This window comes from Lacerta agilis, chromosome 6 (assembly GCF_009819535.1).
Source record: "Lacerta agilis isolate rLacAgi1 chromosome 6, rLacAgi1.pri, whole genome shotgun sequence".
Taxonomy (NCBI): Eukaryota; Metazoa; Chordata; class Lepidosauria; order Squamata; family Lacertidae; genus Lacerta; species Lacerta agilis.
This window is the reverse complement of record NC_046317.1, coordinates 6467752-6492672: the sequence shown is the minus strand read 5'-3', so window position 1 is coordinate 6492672 and position 24921 is coordinate 6467752. Positions and strand designations below refer to the sequence as shown.

The 24921-nt window shown below is 43.0% G+C and overlaps 1 protein-coding gene across 3 annotated transcripts in view; it reads left to right on the top strand.

Moving 5' to 3' along the window:
* The first annotated feature begins 4362 nt into the window (after positions 1-4362).
* The window catches only part of ACBD6 (acyl-CoA binding domain containing 6), a 97420-nt gene continuing 76861 nt past the window's right edge, over positions 4363-24921 (top strand). For all 3 annotated transcript variants that reach the window (XM_033151315.1, XM_033151314.1, XM_033151316.1), the window contains exons 1-3: positions 4363-4653; positions 12548-12612; positions 14646-14742. In XM_033151315.1, coding sequence (XP_033007206.1) covers positions 4381-4653; positions 12548-12612; positions 14646-14742 — 435 coding nt within the window. In that variant the 5' untranslated portion in view covers positions 4363-4380. The remainder of the gene's footprint in view (positions 4654-12547; positions 12613-14645; positions 14743-24921) is intronic.

The following is a 24921-nucleotide window of genomic DNA, read 5'->3' as shown; positions in this document are numbered from 1 at the left end:
GTGGGGACGGAGGGAGGAAAAACATTTCTATTTACTATTCCCTCAGCAATACCATTGTGTCTTCCACCCTGTGCTCCTTTGGAAGGGGAATATCAATTTAATTATAAATAAAATGAAGCAACAGAAAGTGTTGTTGCCACCAACTTTTTTTTTAGATGTGGTTTGAGCCCAAAGCCAGATGCACAGGGTCTTGTGGTAGTGGAGGAATTGCACTCTGCACATAGAATCATAGAATAGAATCATAGAATCATAGAGCTGGAAGAGACCACAAGGGCCATCTAGTCCAACCCCCTGCCAAGCAGGAAACACCATCAAAGCATTCCTGACAGATGGCTGTCAAGCCTCTGCTTAAAGACCTCCAAAGAAGGAGACTCCACCACACTCCTTGGCAGCAAATTCCACTGCCAAACAGCTCTCACTGTCAGGAAGTTCTTCCTAATGTTTAGGTGGAATCTTCTTTCTTGTAGTTTGAATCCATTGCCCCGTGTCCGCTTCTCTGGAGCAACAGAAAACAACCTTTGTCCCTCCTTTATATGACATCCTTTTATATATTTGAACATGGCTATCATATCACCCCTTAACCTTCTCTTCTCCAGGCTAAACATACCCAGCTCCCTAAGCCGTTCCTCATAAGGCATCGTTTCCAGGACTTTGACCATTTTGGTTGCCCTCTTCTGGACACGTTCCAGCTTGTCAGTATCCTTCTTGAACTGTGGTGCCCAGAACTGCACACAGTATTCCAGGTGAGGTCCGACCAGAGCAGAATATAGTGGTACTATTACTTCCCTTGATCTAGACGCTATACTCCTATTGATGCAGCCCAGATTTGCATTGGCTTTTTTAGCCAATGCTCCATCCATGTAGTCCCGTTCGTAACTTTATTTCCCTCCGAGATGGCAGCTGCGTCTTTCCCTGCCAAACTAGGGATGGGTGGAAACTAAAGAAGGAAGCAGAAGGAAGATGTATTTGAAGCTAGGTTCTTGCTCCTTGTCCATCAGCCATACTACTAGGGTAGGGGCGATTAACCTTTTTCCTTTAAAGGGGGTCATCTGTTGGGGGCCCACATAAAGCAGTCAGCAGTCACAGCTGATGATGGGTGGAGCCAGAGACATAAACTGTGCTGGCCCCAAGGGTTTGTCCATGAAGCGAGGTCCAAGTCCAGTCCTGGGTCTAGGGGTCCAAAGGAGGTCAGTCCGGCGGGGAGCGAGGCAGGGAGCAGGTCAAGGTCCAAAGCAGGTTCAGGCACAAGGTTTCAGGTTGAGCACACGCTTGCAACTAAGTTGCTCACGCAACTTGGGCTGGGTCTGGCTGGCAATCAATCAATCAATCAATCAATCTGGCCCTATGCTTAGGGCGGTCCCGATCCTCCGGAGACTCGCCTCTCCTCCGGGCCTGGAGGCAAGCACTCCTCCTGCAGACACTTAACTCCCTTCGCCTCTCTGCCCTGAGCCTCTGTAGCTCAGGAGAGGCTGGTGGGTTACTGGACCCAGGGGCTGCCTCAGCTTCCTCTGAAGAGGCTGGGAGTGGAGCACCTGCAGGCAATGGGTCTTCCCTCCCATCAGGAGCCAGAGCAGACTCTGCTGAGGCCTGCACCTGGGGATCCAGCACAGGTGGGGATCCTTCAGGCTCAAGCCCTGGCCCCGGCTCAGCTGGTTCTGGAGGCGGGGAATCCTGTGCAGGCTGGGATCCCTCAGGTTCAGCATCAGAGTCTGACTCCCAGGCCATCACATAACCATTCTGGCGGAACTAATCCAGAATAAAGACATGCCCTCCAACATTTCTCTGGTGAAAATAGGGACCTCCCTTTCCATAATGATAATTTTACTCAAAGCTGACCAAGTTCTTTTGGCACCTGAGGGAGAACAAAAAAAAAAAAAACCCATGCTGTTTATCAGTAAGAAATAAATGACCATTTGCTGCTTTTTCATGGCACCCCGAAGCAACTGCCTCACTCTGCCTAATCATAGGGCCAACCCTGATGTCTGTTTGCTGTCCTCCCCTCCAAAAAGTGACCAAAAGGAGCAGGTACACCTATGGCTGTTGACCACCAATGTCCGCTGGCAGCTTCTGTGGCCAGGCAGGGCAGTTCTTGTTGAAAATAATGGACAGAGTCACGGGATTGTTCAGAGGCCAGCGGGGAAGTACTTCAGTCTCCTCGGACTCTCAAGTGAATACGAGCTTTGTTATAAAACAGAAGCATTTCAGAGCACAGCTGGTGAAGAGGCTAGTCCTGAAACTCGTTCGCTCAAATGTGTTCTCAGGGCCGAAACAAGAATGATGAGCGGTTCTCTCAAAATAATTGCTTCCAGATAGGCCGTGCGCTTCACACACGCTTATTGCTCTAGCCATTGTTTTGTGTTTAATGTTCCAGCAAATGTTTGGGTCGTGTACTGCATTTTTATGCCAGCAATTAGGCTGTATTTCTCCCCGTTATCTTTAGCTCTTGCCTTGTTCATATGATTTGTCCTCCCGCGTACCTGAGCTGACATATATAAATTGCTTACCCTTCTCAGTTTCCTGCTGCCTGGAAAATGTCCTGTCACTATAAAAACAAAGGTTTTTTTTGTTCTACCAGTTTTGCACAAAAGAGCGGTTAATAATAATAATAATAATAAATGTGTGCATCACTCTAAGCCAGGAAGCCTGCGGTCTGTTGAAGGGAGGGAGGTAGGAATTTATGTGCCTGCACTTTAAAAAAAAAAATCTACCAGAGTTGTACAAAAGAGCACACAAAAAATAAAAACAGAAAATTGTGTGTGTTGCTCCAAGCCAGACAAAGATTTGGAGTTACTCTCATGAAAGCCCGTCACTTCCTTTCCTCCCTTCTCCTATTCCTGAAGGGAGTATTTTGATTCTTAATACAGCTATTTTCTGCAAGAGCATATCTGTGCAAGAGTTTTTAAAAATACCACAAACATTCTTTTAGCATCAAAGACGAAAAAGAAGTATTATTCATTAACGACATATGAATAATTATTATCGCAACTTGCCCCAGACATATCACCCTGTGCCTCTGTTCAGATATATCAGTCCTTTCCTCTTAATTTAACATTTCAAAGAATAGCTTTAATTTTGGATTTTAGATCAATAATCAGACACGCGCCAGAGATTTAATTGAAAGCTTTAAAATATTTATCATCCATTTCAAGAAAATAGGTTTTAGTCATTCAGTCTTTCAGTACCTACAAATCAGACTTGGATTTTTAGAAATATTTGTAGAACTTTTAAAGAACACTTTATAAGGCAATCCACCACAAAAAAGTAGTGTTTTAAATGGTAAAAAAGGCAGCTGTTGGATCCAAAGAAAACTAAAAAAGGATATGTATTAAGTATAACCTTTCTGGTTGGAAATGTATTCTGTTGTGCCAAATAAACATTTGTAAAAAATGTGTTTTGTTTTGTTGCAGTGATAGGCCATTTCTAAATTGTGGCCACAGGCTTTAAGTACAACAATGCTCAGAGTCCATTTCTTTGTTTATATATTTATAAACACATTCATTTATATATTTGTTTATATGCTTATATTGTTAATATCATGCCAATCCTCCGTCATGGATGGAAATGAACACACACACACACACACACAATTTTATTTGTATGCCGTCTTCCATAGTTCAAACCACGCTCAAGGTGGCTTACAACACGGAAAAAGTACATGATTATAACAAAAGTAGTAATAAACAACAAATAAAAACACCAGAAATTATAAAACCAAACCGAACTATTTCCACATAAATCATAATAGCCACCCACACAGCAACAACCCTCTCCTATTAAAAACCCCTTAAGGCCTAAGCATGAATGAACACCGGAACGTTCCTTTCCAGCACCAACATTTCCTTTCCGGGGTCACTTTACACCAATGCACCAGCTCCGCGCGGGGGACAGGAAGGAGCGTGGGGTCACCGCCGGAACTCTAGGCCTCAAAGCCCGCAAAGTGAGTTCGCGGAATCATAGACTCATAGCATGGTAGAGTTTTCCCCGCTCTCTTCCCAGAAGAGGATAATACTTCCCCGGCGTGGAGCCGGTGCAGCGGTGTAAAGTGACACCCCCCGGAAAGGAAATGTTGATACTGGAAAGGAACGTTCCCGGGGTTCATTCAGACTTATTCAAAAGCGTCCAACGCTCTGTCCGTAGCCGCGCCGTATCTCTACGTTCTCCGGCCCGCGCGTGCGCGCTGGCTTGTTGCCTAACCTGGGCGTCCGCGTGAGACGCACGCGCGCGGGGTGGTGGTGGCTGGGCGTGGCTTGGGCCGTTGGGCGCGAGCGGGAGTGGGCGGGGCCTCGCTCTGAGGCGGGAGGAGGACGCGGAGGATGGACGGAGTGAGGCGGCTGAGGCACTGAGGAGGCGGCGGCGGCGGCGGCGGTGGCCGGGCGGGTCATGGCCTCCTTGTTCCCGGCCAACGGGGCGGCGGGCGAGTGGGGAGGCGGCGGCGGAGACCCCAGCTCCGCGGACGAGGGTGAGGGCGGCCGGGCAGCGGCGGCGGCGGCGGGGCTGAGGGAGTCCCCGGTCTCCGACTCCGGGAGCCGCTCGTCGTCGCCTCCTCCTCCTCCGCCGATGGAGCAGTTCGAGCGGGCGGCGCAGCGGGTGCCGGCGCTGGCGGGGTCGGCCAGCCGGGAGCAGCTGCTCTACCTGTACGCGAGGTACAAGCAGGTGAGGCTCCGCTCGGGCCCGGCCCTTCGCCCTCTTTCCCCGCGCCCGCCCCGCTCACTGCCTCTCATAGAACCGTCGAGGGACCTACCTCCGGGGGGTCATCTAGTCGAACCCCGCCCTTCCCCCCCTCGAATCTTTTTGTCCAGTGTGTGGTTCTCGAACCCACGACCCGGAGAGGGAGAGCCCCTCACGCTCTTGCCCTTCCCGTGTGCCCGGTGTTCAGAGGAGAGGTATGCTGCCCCTGAGCATGGAGGTTCCACTTATTATTTCATTTGTTTATTTTATGATTTTCAGTTTTATACATTTCAATCATTCTATAATCGTTTTCACATTTCAAAACTTGACTTTCCTTCCCCCTCTTTCTGCGGTTCCTTGAATTTTTTAAAAAAAGATATTTTCTGCTTATCCAAGTGAACTGAATTTGCCCATTTATTCATCCCACCTCCATAAAGTAGATGGAGGTTCCACTTTGGCTTCTGCCACCGGCGTAATAGGCATATTTGAAAATGCCTTATTCTCCTGTTAATGGTGCTGCTTCAAATGTGTTGCTTTATGTTCAGCGAATAATGTTTTATTTTGGATTGTTTCATGTTTTATTGACTGCTTAGAGATTTATTTATTTTTTGCTTAAAAACATAACGTGGTATAGAAATGAAGATAGGGTCACCATCACCATTATCTCCGTGGGTTGGCGTGTTAGATAGGATAGGCTTGGAAAGCCAGCGTGGGCAAGCTGTCAGGCTGGGGTTTTACTTGAGAGTTTCATAGGGCGGGTGTGTGGGTGGGTGTAGCGTCGACCTTAGCCTGTGGTTTGTCATGGCTAGAACTATAAACTTAAGACTAAACTTAAGAACGTGCTTGCCTGTGCTTGCGCTACCCACCCCATTTTTAGTTTTCTCACCACAGCCTATTAAGCCATTCTAAAGTGCATGGACTTTCTGGACAAAGGAAATAAACATTTCAAGCTTTTTGGGAGTAGGAACACAAGTACCCACCAATGAATGTTGCAGAGGAAGAAGAGGGGGAGAGAGAGTTAAATAGGAAGAATGTGAATTCAGTTCAGATACATGCAGTCCTTGCCCCCAGGTATACCTGGGGTTAGCATGTGGTGTATCTTCCCACTTCCTGACTGAGCTGGCCTTCAGCTGATCTAAGTTACGGTACTTACCCCATTGTTTCTACTGGCAGAAGAAAAGCCCTGCTGGTGGAAGTTACACTGGTGTGAAATGGCCAAAGAAGAAGGTAGCATAAAGAAAGTTATGCTGCATCCCATCTCCCTTCATTCACTGTCTTGTCCGCAGAGTTTGGTGTAACTTACACCACCAAAAAATGCAATTGTAACTAAAATTCACCCTGTGGAAGGTGAAGTCACTGGAAGAAGAAGAAGAAGAAGAAGAAGAAGAAGAAGAGTTTGGATTTGATATCCCACTTTTCACTACCCGAAGGAGTCTCAAAGCGGCTAACATTCTCCTTTCCCTTCCTCCCCCACAACAAACACTCTGTGAGGTGAGTGGGGCTGAGAGACTTCAAAGAAGTGTGACTAGCCCAAGGTCACCCAGCAGCTGCATGTGGAGGAGTGTAGACACAAACCCGGTTCCCCAGATTACGAGTCTACCGCTCTTAACCACTACACCAAAGTGGAGGTTTACACTGCTCCTGCCCCAGCCACAAGCAGTTCATTGTAGCTTAGTTTATACAGGAGAAAGACCAGTATATCTGCCTGGTTAGGATTGCTGTGTTAATTTTCAGCAGGAGATGAGGTAGTCAATGCATTTACACCACACACAGTATATTGCATCAAATGCAATATGCAGGACAACACCTCATCACACCTACTCCATCAGAGCCAGTCCACAAACATCTCTCTATGTATGGGTTTAAATCCCCATTTAAATTACGTTGTCACAACCACTGTTCTTCTAAGCACAACCCACACAAGTGGGAGGAAGAAGAAGAAACATAAGAGATCAGTCACATAGCTGCTTGGACAAGATGTCTGTAGAGAGTGCACAGACTCCCTGGGATAAAGGTTTAAGAGCCATTCAGGAAGAAAATACTCTTCCTAAACAGGCCAGAACTTCCAACAAGTGCAGCCTCCAGTGGCTCACTCCATAGTGCAGAGGGCTGGAAAACACAAGTGGTAATTCATGCCCCGTGAATATAGCCCCATCCATCTCTTGCATGCATGCCAAAGTAACTTAAAAATGTCAGTAACAAAAAAAAAGTTGCCCCTGGGATTCAAACCCACAGGGCACTTCCACATACACACAGAGCCACAGCACCAAACAGGAATCATCCACACCTATGGGAAATCTTTCTCTCTCCTCTGACAGAGAGCAGAGGAGCTGCGAGAGGAGCTGTAACTTGGTGAAATAGCCTACATTTTACTTCCATAAGTTTCAAAGTTCAAATCCAAGATATAACCCAGACACCCCCAAACTAAGGCCTGTGGGCCGGTTACGGCCTGAGGGACTCAATTATCCTGCCCGCGGCGAACGCCACCCGCTCTTACTGGCACAGTGCGGTGCGGCTGCCCACTTCCGGGTCGACGGAGCACTGGAAATAGCTTGTGGACATGCACAAGCGTAATTTCCGGTGCACTTCCGGGTCTGAGGAGGCCCGTGCACACGCGCACAATCTATTTTCAGTGCTCCGCCGATCCAGAAGTGGGCTGGAAATAGCATGTGCGCATGCATATGGGTGCGCGCTCCCCCGCCCTCCGGCCCGCTGCGCAATCAGCGCTGGAGGAACCGGCCTGACGCCTAGTAAGTTTGCCGACCCCTGATATAACCCCTTAACCTGCACATGAGATTGCATACGTGCTCTTTCTCCATGCCTCTCTCACATGTGCCCCTCCCGCTGCTCATCTTGTGACTTTCCAGTACTTTTCCAACCACTCCTTTGTTCTCCTGTTCTTGCTGAACACGTGTTTCCCATCCTGACGTTACCCATCAGCGTGGCTTGCCAGCGCTGTTTTTCCAACTTTTGCAGAATTGATGTGGCTTGCCAGCGCCAATCCGACCATAATCCCCACACCCCCCCTTCCTGATAACCTATATGACTAAGTTACAGGTAGGTAGCCGTGAGAACCAAGAACAAACTTAGTTGGTCTCTAAGGTGCTACCAGAAGGATTTTTTTTTTTTTTTACTATATGACTAATCCATTCTCCACTGCTATTTTGTCTGATAGGCTGGGCCCTGTCCAGTTGTATCCCAGGAGGCCTCATTGCCTATCCTCCTTATCACACTCCCCGTTTTTGCCTCATATGCCTTTACCATGGCACCCATCCTACTTGGGTACCCTGAGAGGCCTGCTTCCTTACAGTACAGGGCACCTGAGTGAGCAGAGGAAGGGGCAGTGCCCTTGAGCCCATGAAGTTTTCTGCTTGCGTCCTTGCAATACTATGGCTAGCTGATTGTATTGGGCAGAATATATCTGGGGAAAGGATTGCTATATATCGGTTCCCAGCAACATCATATAATGCTTCAGCACCTTTAATTGATTAGTGTCTGGCATGGAGGAGATCCTAAAAGAGAAAGACACAAGTGCAGTGTTGCTGTGGTCACCCTAGCATGGCCGTTGGAACTTGGACAGTACCTTGGCTGACAGCAAGGTAGCATGTAGCTTTCCATGTGGGACCAGCTCCAGGTTAGGAACACCTCCTCTTGCATAACTCTCATGGAGCGTCTAGGAATAAAGAAACCTGCATGGAGCAAGTAGGTTGTTAACCCAGAGGGACAGCCAGGAGCATCCTAAGCATTGCTGCTGGTCATGAGGAGAGTCTCCCTCTTAGCCTGCAATGAATAAGCCGTGGGATAAATCCTGTACCTGTGGAAGAGAGGCCTCTGGAGGACAAAGTGACAGACAGAGTAGCAAGTGATAGGCAGGATCTGGAGTGAACCTTCTTGGAACTGCTGCATGCATAGTAAGTGTTTGTGAGGAGGTAAGACCATCTATCTGAGTATTCAGCCAGGGCTTGTGCCTCAGCTCTGCTCCCCTTTCTCCAAGGTGAGAGTATCAGGGGGAGATACTTCTGGCAATTCCCTCACTACTGTGAGAAGTGAGGTTACAGGGAACCAGGCAAAGGGCCTTCTCAGGAGTTGCGCTTGCCCTGTGGAACGCCCTGCTGTCAGATGTCAAGAAATAAACAACTACCTGAATTTTAGAAAACATCTGAAGGCATTCCTGTGTAGGGAAGTTTTTAATGTTTGATACTTTGCTGTGGTTTTATAATTTGTTGGAAGCTGCCCAGAGTGGCTGGAGCAACCCAGTCAGATGGGTGGCATATAAATAAAGAAATCATCATCATCATTATGATTATTATACTGCACTGACTGAGTATACACTGGTGTCCACAGCATTTGTGTGATTACAATCTATGCAGCAAAAAGTGCTCTGTTTGAAGCAAGTATTGCATTTTATCTGGTACGAAAGTTAGCAGTTTTGCCTGAAAATGCAGTATTTTTACAACACAGTGTGGCCCTGAATGAAGAAATCTGTTCATAGGCAGCAATGGACTGTGCTTTCCAGGGACAATAAACCCCAGGCCTGTTGGTAATGTGATACTGTTTTAGATGTTTGCCTCTTTGCACAGTGTGGAGCTGTGGGGAGAAAAAAACACCATTGAAAATAAATGTCCGAAGCCAGCCCAACTGTGATGGGAAGCAGTGAAGCCTAGAAATGAATGAAGCGCCCTTGAGCACTTGTCAGCTTTGTTAGACTGCCTCTTACTATTTTATACATTGGTCCTTGTGGCCATTGGCAGAATTTTAAGTCCTTAGGTTTGATCCTTGTGTGATCCTATTAAATGTGCTTAGACCTGCAACCTCCAGAGGCAGGAAATGAGGAATTTAAATTTAATAGGAAGTGAGCCCCATCAAGCACAATGAGGCTTAATGCTGAGCAAATCTTAGGATAGCACTGCACATCTGGGGTGTGCACGGGATGTTTCTAGCCTTGGTAAGTGGCATGAATAACTTGTTAATCTGATAGTCACTCCCTTCCCATTAAATTGTGTTGTCCAGCCTCAGATTTGTAGGATACGCTTAACATTTGTTCTTGGTCAGAATGATTGTGTCTTTATTGGCAGGGTACAAATAATAAATTATTATTATTATTATTGTATGGAAGGTTGACAATGCTGGTTTGAAATGAGAAAAGCAAATATCTCAGTATTTAGCAAGGAATCATTTGATGAAAACCTGGGCAAAAAGTAAAAAAAAAAATTATACTGTGACCTTCAATATTTCCATTTTCAGGGCAGCTTATAAACTAAATACACATGAAGAGGAATAAAAGAGTTAAATTAAAACAGACAACATTTCAGTAAATTGGAACAAATGCCTGTAGTGACTAAAAACCAGATTCAACTGATTAAACAAACTTGAATAGATTTTTTACCTGGCACCAGAAAGACATAAGAGTAGCTGTCAGGTGAGCCTTCCTGGGAACAGCGTTCCATAAGACAAGGACCACAAATGAAAAAGCTGTTGATCACCACCCACCAAGCCTCCAGAAGTGGGGCAATCTTGAGGATGATCTCAGCATTTGAGCAGGTTCACGCAGGTTGGGCTGCAGATACTGTTTCAAGATATCAAGGGCTTCAAGGACTTTAAAACTTGCATTTTGAGTCTTGTTTGGAAATGGGCTGGTGAGGTTCTGAAAGGCTAATTCTGGTCAGTAGTCTGCAAGCAGTGTTTGACTGCCTCATTGATTTTATGGGATACAACCATCATTGTCTGGTGAAGTATGGGCATATATGCTCCAAAAATGTAAAGTGCCTCAGTGCTGACATCCGAATTCTATGCCATTACTAGCTGCCTTTTACAGTATGATGGACAGCTGCCCACTGGCTGCATTTTGGAAGAACTTTTCTCGTACTTGGCATGGCAATGCAAACTGCTGTTGCGCTGTTAAAAAAAAACCCTCTATCATTCAAGTACATGGTGGTACTATAATAATAACAAAGGGGCTTCTAGAGTTTGTATCCTGGGCTTAAAGAATCTGCTTTGATTTGAGGAAATCTGCACAACCACATTCAACCTGTGTATATGAGTGCATTCAGCGAAATGAGCAAAATACCCCCAAACAACCCAAAAGGCGGCAGGGACACCCCAGCCCCAAACAAAGCACCTTCATTTTAGAAACACAAAAAAGCAGGCAAAATGCATCTGTACCCCCAAGGCAAAACATCCCCCTGTCTCTCCCCATGCCTCCTAACTTAGGCAGCAGCAGGGCCTGCTTTATGTTGCTTTTGTTTTTAAAGAGAAGGTAGAGCTCCAGCTGCACCCTCTTCTTTCCTCTGAAGACTACCTCTGGGCTCAGTCAGACTGCATTCTGGGGAAAGGGTGAAAATGCACTTCACTTTCAAGGCAGCTAAAGGTTAAAATAAACCCTGAAAAATGTTTTTAAAATTAAAAATTGGGGAGGGACAGGGGGCTACAGCAGGTGCAAGGAGGGTGTTTGTGGGCACCACTTGGGGACTCCAGGAATCAGTGTTTGCATAATCAACTAATACAAGAAGAAGCCTTGAAAGCTTTAGATTTCTATCATTACTGGTTTAAGGCAAGACTTTACTCTTCAACATTCTTTCTCCCAATTTAACCATATAACCTGCATAAAAGACTGATACCTTAGCAGAGACTAGTACCTCCATTGCATAAAAGGTGCTGACTCAGGTCATTCCACTGTCCCTAGTGCAGCATTTGTTTTATCCTCACATCTGTTTCTTTTCTGTACAAACTGTGATTTAAGAGAGGACAACCCCTGTAAAAAAGATGACAGTAACAGCTGAGCACTTTGTTAAGACACTGCTTACTTAAGCAGTTCAAGATAAATAGCATAAACATCCACTTAACTTTTCCATTTACTGGAGGTCATCTCAGAGTCTCACTGTGTGAACAGACCTGAGAAGAGTTGCTCAGCTGATTTCTAAAATGTTTCTTTCCTAAGAGTTAAGATAATGAAGATGTGGCTTGTTGGGGTTTTGCAATCCCCAGCTTACCTGTAAGTGTTCTAGACGGATGTGATGCCGGTAGACATGGTTGCTTGAATGAACACTATGTTGGCTGTTACCTAGCAAGGAATTCTTTTCCTGGAAAGATAGGTGCTTGTTCTAATAGGTAAATTTTTTTTATTCTTGATAGTTCTACTCTATAGGAAGGGCTGTGTGTACTTTATTAAAAATATATGTTATTTTACTAACAGGTGATAGTGCAAATTGGCATGGCCATTAAAGTTTCAAAGGTTGAGAGATGGTCTAGAAGAGGCCGCAGTTCTCAGGATGTCTGTGGTCTCTTCTCACACCATACTTCCCTCAACCTAAGTAAGATGCTGGTAATTTGCAGACTTTGCATTCTCACACTGGTGTAAAACCTAGCCTTTATTTTTAGTATTAAAGTCTGCTAGTGATGAGGAGGGGGCCAGGAATTTTGCCCCTAAACCACTAACCGCTGAAAATGTTAGTGAGCTGCTTTTGAGATAACATGCATTGTTCACCTACTTTCAAGCATATTTACATAAGAGCTGGAAATTTTATTAAAAAGAAAGAAAAGAACAGAATTGTGGATAATACCACATTTGGTGCTATTTTGTGTGCTTTGCAGAGTTGTATGCTCCAGCCCTGAGTATTTCTCCGTCTTCACCACTTATTGCAGAATATCAGCGGGCCTGGGTTATATAAATGTGCCTCTCACCCTGCAGAACCCTGAACTTACGAATTTATTTCTGTTGTGTTTCTGCATTCGGGGAACCTGGGAAAACAATTTATATGTTCTTAGAAAAAATTAAAAGCCAAAGTCACATTATTTTGTTAGCAAGTCCATAAAGACAAGCAACAATACGCCATCATTTCTTTAGCACTTATGCCATCACTGTTCCCCATTCTATCTTTAGGTCAAATGTGGTAGCTGCAACACTCCCAAACCTGGGTTTTTCGACTTTGAAGGAAAGCAGAAATGGTAAGTGGAAATACCTCATAATTTCTATGTACTTTCCCCCAGTCCATTAGATAATTTTCCTTAGAGGATGCTACCGTTTTGTGTTAATTACTGAATGACTCTTGGGGATAATGCATTTGTATTTGTTGCTCCCCATCTCATTTCCAATTTAAAAAATGTGTATGGTAACAAACTCAAGGATTGTGCAGCTCGCATTCTCAAAAGGCTCAGGATTTCCCTGAGTTATGCCCTGCAGGTCACTACCCCATGGAGCCTTATAAAAATCTGCACTACCTGGAGCCTTGAAAAACAGCTTTTGGGGGATTTTAAACAGCCCTGTCTGAACTATGATTAATGTCCAGGGCTTAAATGAAATAGATTAAATTTTGAGGGGCACTAACAGTGCATGTGCAGAAGCCTCTTTTGCATTCTTTCTGAGCTGGAGAAGTACTTCTTGGGGAAATTGTGCTCTTTTTATCATAAATCTGAACACTTACACAGAGGCGTAGGAAGGTCAGGTGGTACCCGGTGCGGAAAATTTCTTGTCGCCCCCCATTGTTTCCCCCCCCCGCAAAAATGGTTTTACATTATTTCATATTTCCTTACAAAGGAATAATAACAAGTAATAATAATAAAAAACTTTTATTTATATCCCGCCCTCCCCAGCCGAAGTCAGGCTCAAGGTGGCTAACATCAGATACATAACATTGGTATAAAAATCAAACCATAATTAAATTACCTCCTAAAAACCTCAAAATCAAATTAAAGTCTAATTAGATGGCTTTCCACAGGGTTAGGGTTGGGAACAGTAAGTGCTCCACTGAACTGAAATTTCAGCCTTTACGACATAGGAAAACAGCCAAGTAAACAGCTATTTTGGTGGAGGAGGGTCAAGATATTAACCTATATGCATGAAAATTCATATATAGCTATATAATCCCTAGTATAGGAAGATAAGACCTTCGAAGCAGGCATTTTATTTTATTTTTTAAAGTTTTTTATGAACCCCCCTAGTAGGGCAGTAATTGTTCCTTGATAATTTGTCACCCCCTCCATTATGGAACATGGGGCAGCCCGTCCCTTGCTATGCCCCTGCACTTACAGACAGGATAAATTAATATTCCAAAGTGATAATTAGAAATGTTGGTATGACCACTGGCTATAAATAAATGCATTTATAGCTGCTATGTGTATTAATTTTAAAAATTCATTTAAAACATTTAAATAGAGTAAAAGCCAATAAAATGTTATTTTTCAGTTACTATTTTTGCACTATAAATTGTCGTGGAAAGACAAATATACATAGTTGTAATAATTACAGTCATTCAGAACAATTTTGCTTCATATATAAATGCTTGTTTTTAATTAGAATGTCTCTCTTGGTTACAGTAGCAGTATATTAAGATCTAATTTTAAGATGTTAAAAAAACTAAGATCCATAGTGAGCTTATATTCTCTCTATGGATGGGAAAACGTTTCCTGAGTATTTCACTGTGGAGCTAAAGAATTTGGTTATAATTTTGTTTTAAATTTATATTAATGTGACCAATATTTGACCAGTCAGTGGATGAAACTATTTTTGCACATCAATGTCAAATGACTAGCATCTGAATCAGGTTCCGGCTCCATAGGTGACTACTTCACCACCATGGTGAAAGAGAAGAAAAGCTCACTATGGATCTTTTTTTTTTTTTTTAAGTCTCTCAAATAATGATTTCAGCAGCTCTGCTCTGTGGAACCACCAAACCTCTTCCTATGCTTTTCTGAGTTCAAAGTGTGACTTAGAAGGTTGCCCCTTAGAAAACTGCTCAGAAGGCTATGTTTCTGTATTGACAGCTCTTGAATGAAACCTCCATAAAGGGTGAAAGCACACAACTCTCCAATCTAATTAGAGCAGTGATGGATACAAACTATAATGGATTAATTATGGATGTGAAATTAAGTACCTGTATATAAGCCTGACCAGGGTATTGAATTGAAGGTGGGAAATTCAGAGATAGACACATTAACCTCTACTGAGTAGTGGATCTAATTTCCTTACGTCTATGTCCCAGGGAAGCTTGGAAAGCATTGGGTGATACAAGTCCAGAGCAGGCTATTCGAGAGTATGTTGCTACTGTGAAGAAACTGGACCCCACTTGGAATCCACAGGTAAGCAGATATAATCATCTTAAAACAATTCATTGTGTGGCTGAATAGGCCATATAAGGTAATGTACTGCCCTCAGGTCTGTGAGTTTAGTACATTTTAATCAGGATGCAAGGAAAGATGGGTTTGCAACTGGGGCGACTGAGCACTTTGAAAGTAAATGGGTTCCTTGTGGGCAATTTCTGTCTCTCATGTCTAATCCACAGTGAAGTTTTTTAGTACCCCTGGCCTGCATTACTTGTCAAGCCTAGTAGCCATGCACTGTGGTTTATCAGTAACATAATGCACTTCTTGGTTTTGCTCCCTGTCTGGGACTGAACAAACAACAGTTTGCTGCAGCTTGGAGGTTGCTGTTCACTACTGGCTGCCTCTTGGTGGATCACAGCATGTGTAGACTTAGAAGCTAAATAGCTAGGAAGTATAATGCTAACTAACTTAGAGGAGTTACTTGGTTACCTCAGACTTGTTTAGCAATAAGTGCAAATAGTTTTCCTTCTCCAGTCTTCCAGTTGTTGAGGTCAGTCCTATACAGTGGTACCTCAGGTTGCATACGCTTCAGGTTACATACTCCGCTAACCCAGAAATAACACTTCAGATTAAGAACTTTGCTTCAGGATAAGAACAGAAATTGTGCTCTGGTGGTGCAGCGGCGGCAGCAGGAGGTCCCATTGGCTAAAGTGGTGCTTCAGGTTAAGAACAGTTTCAGGCTAAGAACAGACCTCCGGAACGAATTAAGTTCTTCACCCGAGGTACCACTGTACAGTCAAACCTCGGTTGTCGAACATTTTGTGTCGCTTTGGACATTCAGCTTCCGGAAAATGTTCGAAAACCGGAGCATTTACTTCCGGGTTTTTGGCGTTCGGGAGCTGAAACGTTCCAAAACGGAGGCATTCGGGAGCAGAGGTTTGACTGTACACAAGAAGCTCGTGCAAAGCAAGCCCAGCATAAATTAAGCCAATGTCAAGTCCACCAGATCCAAACTCAGTTCAGGGATGGGACTAGTACTGACTGAATTGGCCTGAGGCTGATGAAGTGTGGGGGAGCCTTTAAAGTAGTGTTTGAGTTCTAACTAACCAACTGAGCCGTCCAAGCACCCCGCTTTTTGCTGGCTTCACTTATGCTGGGTTGCCAGGTCACGTGACTGAGCTGAACAGGCTTAGGATCTGTCCAAATTCCCCCACTCTGGTCCTCCCCCCACCCCTTTTTCAGGGCTTATGGCAGCTTAAGTTCTGCCGGCCTTAGCTCCATTGGCTGGGTCCTGGTTGAGGGGACTTGAGCCAGCGTAGGCCTAGCTGAGCTGGGAACCTCCTGACTCTTGCTACAAAATTGCTTCCTATATATACTTTTGTGGATATGCGAGCAACCGTTTTTACATGCTGTGTGTGATCCTGTGTTACTATACAGTCAAACCTTGGAAGTCGAACGGAATCTGTTCTGGAAGTCCTTTGGACTTCCAAAATGTTCGGAAACCGAAGTGCAGCTTCTGATTGGCTGCAAGAAGCCCCGTCAGACGTTTGGCTTCCAAAAATAGTTTGCAAACCGGAACCGTCACTTCTGGGTTTGTGGCATTTGGAAGTACTTTGCTTCAAATAATTTGTGCACTTCAAGCATTAAAACTGAATACTGTATTCAGAAACCCACAGAGAGATTTTTCTGAGCATTTCCTTTTAATACTTGAGACTCTCCTGATGATGCTCGATCCCCCTCAAAGTCTTCCTCTGAGGTAGTGGACATCACAGAGCCTGCCCAAGGTGAGTTGTGCCTCAGTTCCCGTTGTTCAGTCAGTCAGTCAATCAATTTATTACAACAATGCAACATAAGTAAAATAAAAGGTGTCACTGATAGTGGCTAAATTTCCATCAGTAACTGAGAAAAGGAGAACAACTCACCATTTGAAACAGGAAGGACCATCTTCAGGGGCTAACTCAGGATTACTGTAGCTCTGTATAATTTTTTGTTTTTGTTACTTTTGAATCCGTTTTGCTCTGAGATTCTGCTGTGCTCTGTGTGTTTGTTTTACTTTTGGACTATTGATTGTAATTAATTAATTGATTTAATTCTTGTAGTTTGAGCTGTGATGCTTGTATTTTAGCACAAAGCACTTTGCATAGCACTGGATTTGAAGCAGAAGAGCTTGACTAAGCAATAATTGTAAACTTAATTTGCAGCCCTCAGAAGTTAAGAAGCATTAAATAGCCTAAGGCTTGAGCAGGTCCCTGCTGTTTCCGTAGCCAGTTATTTTCTTCCAACAATTACTGTAACTACAAATTATTTTATTTGAAAACTGTGTGTTATATCCTGAAGGTATATTGTACTACAGTGCTGTCAAAATTACTGGAGTTACTGGAAAGTTGGTAAACCAGACTTACTCTGTTCAGTGATTTCTTATTTGGAATTCATTGCCCTTTAAAATTGCATTGTAGTTAGCTAACACTTAGGCCACAAGAGGGAGCTCTGATTCTAATAGTGAATAAAGGTTCATTTGTCATAGTGTTGTGATTCTTTCACAGCAATTGTTTACTTCAGCTTTTAATTTAGAATTTTGTAGGGACATAGTGTAAGTGGGTTACCTGTTACCTCTTCCTTTTACATTTAGAACTTCTACTGATTCAAGAGTTATGGATGTATTTGGCCAAACAAAAGGTGAAATGGAAAATGCTTATTGCTTTCTCTTGTTCATCTTTCTGTTAAGAGCCTAAGTGCCTTGCTTGATCTAGTTACAGGTGGGTAGCCGTGTTGGTCTGCCATAATCGAAACAAAATAGAAAATTCTTTCCAGTAGCACCTTAGAGACCAATTGAGTTTGTTCTTGGTATGAGCTTTCGTGTGCATGCATCTGAAGAAGTGTGCATGCACACGAAAGCTCATACCAAGAACAAACTCAGTTGGTCTCTAAGGTGCTACTGGAAAGAATTTTCTAATTTGCTTGGTCTAGTCCAGCATCTCATTTCCAAAGCAGCTCACCAGACTCTGGGAACTCGTAAGCAGTGCATGAAAATGGTGGCCTTCTTTTCCCTTCTTGTCTTTGTTGATGGTTTGGTTTTATATTACTGTATTTATTACATTTGTATATCACCCATACAACTGATTTCTTTGGGTGGTTTTACCTTCGTAGCTTCTTGTGATTACACCTATTTACCAAGTTTGAACCTTTTAGAGAGATAATATGTATTTAGATAATTTCTGCTCTGCACTTGATCTGTCAATAGTTTTCTGATTTCTTGAGAAATTAGAAAAAAGTGTGTGTAATATTATGGAAGCAGGATGTGACCTTGCATTTTCAGCTGGTGGTGTTGAGGGGAAACATGGAGAATAGCCAGTGTGATGTTAGAAACTTGACAGGCTTGAAAGTAAATAAAGCAGTGGTAAAAGCTCACCTGCTTAGGGCACAACACAGACTTAGCCTATAAATCCTATGTTGAGGTGATTTTTCCATTTTCCTTTCTGTATTATAGCCTCTAGAGGGCAGTGTATCATCAAGTGGCCAACCAGCCACTGCAGACAACTAAAATAAAATGTCTGCTACAGTTGAAATGTTTGGAGTTTCATGGACCAGTAATTTCATAATTCACTAGAACTTCAGCTGTGATACTGAATAAATAATACTGAAGAAAAGCAGTTTCTTTCTGTGCTGATAACACTTGTAGATAGTGCTGCATTTATAGCAATGTTGCAGCAAGAAATGTTTAGGCAGTGAATAGAATGGATTGTGTTGATTTAGTTTGTGGCTCACAGTGCCTCCCAACCAAATCCACAGATCGAAGGTATCATTTTAGGTTGCCACTTCTCTGCCGCTTTAGAAAGCCTTAAATGCAAGAACAGTCTCACCAGCTCTGTTGCCATCGTGTAGAGAGTTGACATTTTTCCTGTATAGGGAAAGCATTTTTACATGGCCCTATCCTTTACAAGGGACATGGGTAGCGCTGTGGTCTAAACCACAGAGCCTAGGGCTTGCCGATCAGAAGGTCGGCGGTTTGAATCCCCGCGACGGGGTGAGTACCCATTGTTCGGTCCCAGCTCCTGCCCACCTAGCAGTTTGAAAGCGTGTCAAAGTGCAAGTAGATAAATAGGTACCCCACTCCGGTGGGAAGGTAAACAGCGTTTGCATGCACTGCTCTGGTTCGCCAGAAGTGGCTTAATCATGCTGGCCACATTACCCGGAAGCTGTCTGCGGACAAACCCCAGCTCCTCGGCCTATAGAGCAAGATGAGCGCCGCAACCCCAGAGTCATCTGGGACTGGACCTAACAGTCAGGGGAACCTTTACCTTTATCCTTTACAAAATAATTTTTAAAAATGCATAATCTATATCTATAACCACATTGTGATTTAAACAAAATGAAATCCGTGGATTGTATTCCAGATCTTGGGTTCCCCAAAATACAAACTTTTGGGTTCTATTCAATGCTAGTGCTACTCACAGTAGGCCTATTGAACATGGCTAGCTTACGTCCATTGCTTTCAGTAGGCCTACTGTCAGTAAAACTTAGTTGGCTATAATAACCCTGTGGGTGGGACTCACCTAAGCAGCCCTGTCAGTAGAAGCCCTGTGCAATGACTTCTACTGCACAACCGAGCTTTCTACCCTCCCCCCCTGCACTCCCCAAAATTGTCTCTGGGGCGTTGGGAGAACCTTCAGAACAATGTGTGGGTGCAGGAGAGGAGGTATCATTCCTCCTGGCAATGATTGGAAGAGTGTGGTGTTTAATTCCAGTATTATTGTAGAGTTACAGGTTTTTGTTGCAAGCCCATCTCTGACTTTTCATTGTAAAATGAGAGCCCTCAAGATAAAAACAATTTCTCAGTGATGAAAATTAACATAAGATAGAGAACATTTTGTTGCTGGAAGAGATGAGGTAAATACAGTGTTTTAACAAAGCTGTAGCTTGCAAGCAAACCAGACTCCACATGTCTCTCTAGTTTGGTCACGCAAACAGATGCCACGTTGTTAATCTGTCCAGCAAGCCATCATCTGCAGTGAGGAGGAGAAATAGAGGTTTGGTCAGGATTACCAGAGGTTGGGAGGAGAACAAAGGAAAATATGTTGGGTCATGGCCTAATTTAATCTATGGCTTCTTTTATATCCTGCCTTGTATCTTTATTTTGCTAACACAAGAATGGCTCCATTAATGATACATCATTTGCAAAGAAAGCCAGCTCTTCCACATGCTACTATTGTCAGTACTCCCATTGCGTGCATGTTTTGTATATAAAAAGTTGCTTGTGTTATTTAAAGCAAGACAATATTTGCGTAAAATAGTATCTACATTATGTAGAGGGTTTTGTTAATTTTGGTGTCTGGCTCAGATATCTTTAAAAAAATTTAATTTGATAAGCTTCATGTATGTTTCAATTTTCTGTTGTTTTCTGATGTAAGTGATCAGTCTCATGACTAATTATATCAGTTGTTCTAAGGTGAGGCTTCTACTTAAAACTTACTGTGTTTCAAAACCCACCCATAGTGTTTCTGCACTGTCAAATACTGTACGATCCAACTAAATGCTTACTAGTTGTTTATATTCATTTTAAAACTTTTCAATATGGAATATGTATAAATATGCTTAACAATAAAATGCCAGAAACTTAAATCTTCCTAGTGGAATGTCCCCTCCAATCACCTTTTTGTCCATCTTGCAAAATATATGGAAGGTTTGCTTCTGTACAAGCAACGACAGTTTTCCACATGTTCAGCATGTGTGCAACCGTGCACATGTGCATTGTCACAACCTAGAAGTGGCTAGAAAAAGGAGCGGGGACGGAGCAGGCTTAAGCGTGCTCTGCCGACACATGCGGGGGACAGGAATCTAACACATGCACAAAACTGCCATTGCCTTTATTTATTGTATTAATTGCTGTTAAGTGAGTGTGAGAAAGACCCTTCAGAATCAGCATATATTCTCATATAGTAACTGACAAAATGTCCTAAATATGATTCTCTAAATAATACTGTAGTTAAAAATACAGTTCAGCCTTTGTTTACTTCTGGATTGTGAGATACATTTGATGATCATGCAAATTTCAGGACACACCCAATAGGTGCGTTTTCCCACCGTTTAATGAGCCGGTCCATTTCATTGGACTATATGAAGAGCATGCGTCATTATGTGCTACACAGCTGACAGCACTTGCCTGTGTTCTGGCTAGGCCGGATGGCACAGCAGCTGTGGTACTTAGGAAAATTCTGTTAGAGTCTCTATTGCTCATAATACTGGAGAGGAAGATGTTCAAGAGGCTTGTGAATATATCTCACAGCCAGCTTCTCTTCCTGGTCCTCTGTGGAGTCATTGCCTGCTGCTGAATCTCCTCCTCCTGAGTAGCGCTGCAGCTGTCTGGCAGCCAAATGGGTGTTCCTCCAGGGACTCTGAGCTTCTGGTTGCATTATGCTGCTGCCTTTACTCATGAGGCATGGGAGATGGGGTGGGCAGGGCTCAAGATGGAGTGGGAGGAATTATTGGGTGCCAGGTGAGGCATGACTGCGATAGGGCTCTTCAGCCTATCTTTGAATTACTGTAGATTCCTCTATATCAGGACAGCTGGTCCTGCTAGCTAGGGATGATGGGGGTTGTAGTCCAACAATATCTGGAGACCAAGTTTGAGAAACACTGCTCAGTGTCTTCAGTTGGCGTGGTGTTCCCTGCAGGGCTCCAAGCCTCCTCCTCTGACAAGATCTCTCCATGGGTTGGATATGATCCTGACATGATTCCTGACAAGAGAACCCTATTCAGGGCATATCTTTCATGCAAATGATCTGTCATTGAATTAAGGTTGAACGGAATTTTAAATTTAAAATGTTACCGGAATGGTTTTTGTTTTGGCCCTGTATCAATAAGCATGTTGCAGCAACTATTCTTTTTACCTGGTGTTCTATGCTGGAGTTATCAATTGCCTTACAGATCTCATTCTGTCAAGCAAAATTGTCAGATGCACTGTGTGTCACAACATTAGCAGGGCTATTTCTTTCCCACCACGCGAATAGGTTAACTAATATGACAAATGACTGACATTTCCCCCTCTACTGCAGTCACAATTTGCACTGAATTACCCATAAACACCAGTAGCACTCCTCAACTGTTACCTAGTTTCTTCTGAGGGCCATCTCAAACCATAGGTTCCATGTAGCAAGAAAAGAATGAAATGTCTTTTTGCAATGAAATGTCTTTTTGTAAGTAAAACTGCACATGGAGGTTGATCTCTTTAATTTTTTTAATATTTTTTTTTGGCCCAGGTTTATAGGCTATTTGTTATTTCTTTGATTTTATGTCTCTTTAAATTTATGGACTCTTAACTTTTATTTATGACAGGGCAGTCATCTTCATTCTAGCAGTTGATTGAAATAAATTACTGCCAGACCAGCTACTGGAGTTTAAACTGACATGATGTAATAATAATAATAATAATAATAATAATAATAATAATAATAATAATAATAATAATAAAAGATTTGCATAGGGACCTTTCCTGGAAGTTCTTTCTTTCTGTTAGATAACAGCTTACATGATTTTTATCTTAAATTTCTCTTACATTTAGAGAGCAGTCCTGGGCAGAGCAGTTAAGCAGCTGTTGGATGCATCAGTCCTCTCTCTGTGGGTGGTGCAGTGGTGGAAAGATCTGGCACTGTTGCCGTTCCATGGTTGGTGAGCCTGAAAACAAGGCATTTGAGGGGTGATCCTGGATGTACCAGGTACAACCCTCCCCCTTTCCCCTGAAGTTGTCTGGAGTGGTTTAGTAGAAGGATGTGCAATTGGCCTAGTGTTTGCTGGTTTTTGAGGATAGTTCAAGCAGAACAGTGTTTTTTTTGTTGTTGTTGTTGCAATATACAATAAGCAGCATGCTTTTTTAAAACCTGAAGTACTATAGCTTGCACCCAGACTTTAGATTCTAAGGATTTTAGTTTATTGCCCCCAAGTGCTGGTGTTTGCAGCATAGTGAATAGCTTCTCTCTAAGACTGCTGATACCTAGGTTCAAGTTGACACTCAGCAGTAGAGCTCACTGGGGAACCTTGGGCCATTCACTGTCACTTAGCCTGCAGGGTTGCTGTGAGGGTAAAGTATGTGTGCATGTGCATGAACCATAGAGAAAGGGCAGGATAACAATGAAATAACATAATTGCAGAAATGTAAGTTCCAAAAATACCTTGTTGGGCCCTTAAGTAAAAGGGAAAGTATATTTTACTGGGGCTTAAGACACAAAGAATGAAAGCAAACTTTCAAAAACTCTTTCAGGAAGTCATTTCTATTTTAATAATATGTGGGAGGCAGCTGTGAGAGTACACACACATCCGATTTGCTTTATCAAATTTTAAAATGGAAACTATTGTGAGAATTTTAACTGTAATGAATTGGAGCTGTAGCTCATTGAATGGCTTAAATAGTTGAAAGGACAGTTTGCTGAAAATGTGCGGTTCTTCATTGGTCTTTTGAAATCATTCCAAGTATTAATTCTTGCCCAGTCACTTGGCGTGGCTGTTCACTGGAGCCAAGGAGTGCTGCTGAGAACAGAATATTAAAATGTGATGTTTTTGATAGAGGCTAATAGAGGTCTGTGACCAAGGTACAGTACCCTTTTGTAAGAGGTAGATTCGCAGAAGGAGTCTAAAATGGAAGCCTCTCTTTGAGCATGCTTATTTTTATTGTGTTTACATGTAAACTGATGTCTTATTCTATAAAAAGTGTCAAGTGTTCTAAGATGTACGCACATTTTAATAAAGGAGGATGCTTTTATGGGGAAATCAACACTGTTTTAGGCATTCAGGATGTGGTAGTGCAGCAGTGTTACCTACAGATAAAGCACTTTTGGAATGACACTCATTTCATGCCTCATTAACTGTCCTGTCAAAGAAACACCCTGTATTGTTGTGTCCGTGTTCTCCTAATAAAGACAGGTGTGTATCCCCTTATTTTAGAGACTGCAATCTTGGGCCACCTGATTTCCAAGGTGGTGCCTATTTTCTCTCTCTCTCTCTCTCTCTCTCTCTCTCTCTCTCTCTCTCCTCCCCACCCCATTGGATTTAACTAGCAAAGGAGAGGTGGATGCAATTACAGCACACACAATTAACCAGATCTCCACCCTGGCATGTAATTGTGACTGTCAAACACAATTAGTGTCTGATCAAATTTGGTTCCTAAAGGAGAGCCGGGTCATGACACTGGGATAGATAGAAAGGAAGGGGAAAGGGTACCTGAAACTTTAGGAGGGTTTTCATCTTCCTCTTCCTGTTCAGTAAAACTATGCAAAGAATCTTGGTTCTACTGTTTAACATCAACAAGAAACTAGCTCTTCTCTATTTAACTGACAGACATGGTTTCCTTAGTTTCTGTTACTTGCAGTAAAATAATTACCACTAATAACAGTCTTCTGATATTGCCATAGTAGAATTTTTTTATTGCTGTTACTACATTTCTTCTCCATTTATCAGTTTATCCATCAACTGGACTGGGTGGACAGGTTTAAATCATCCAGCACTGTGTGATGGGAATGATAACCACCGATCCCTGCTCATTCAACTGATGAGTAGGGGTAGGGTGATTTCCATCCACACTGTGGTGGATAAAGAAGCCACCCATTAAAAGAACTGCAGCTGGGACATTCAGTTCATGTTTTATTTTTATTTTCTGCCAGTGCTGCACATGTTATTGCCAGCAAAGTGTTGGAGACCGGAAAAATGCTTGGGGGTCAGTGGTTCATCACCCCTAGCATTGTTCTGTTCTGTTTTGTTTTGCCCTAATGTCCACATCTAATGGGTATTATTATGCTTTGCTTCATTCTGGAATCAGATTTTAGTAGGATAACTATAGAAGAGCAGTTAATCAAGAAGGAAGGTAAAGACTCGTTCTCAGAAGACTTTGCATATCTTCTTATTTGTGTTCATTGTTAAGTGCTGCAACATTCTTAAATCTTCTAATCAAGGAAGAGAACAAAAATTTTTCAATTTAACTGGTTTCACTTGAGTGTATTGTTCGGAAGACAGCCTGGTTCTTATATAATTCACATAATATATCTCAGAAATACTTTGCTAAAGTATATGTATGCATTTATTTTGCGACTGAGTCGTTCTGAGGAACCTCAGGATTCCTGAAGAAGCATTTTTTAAAACTCTGTATTTAACTCATCAGTGGATGCAGACTTCATGTTAAGAGTACAGAGAACCTTTAAGGAAATGCTTGAGTTACTGAGGTTTTCTTCC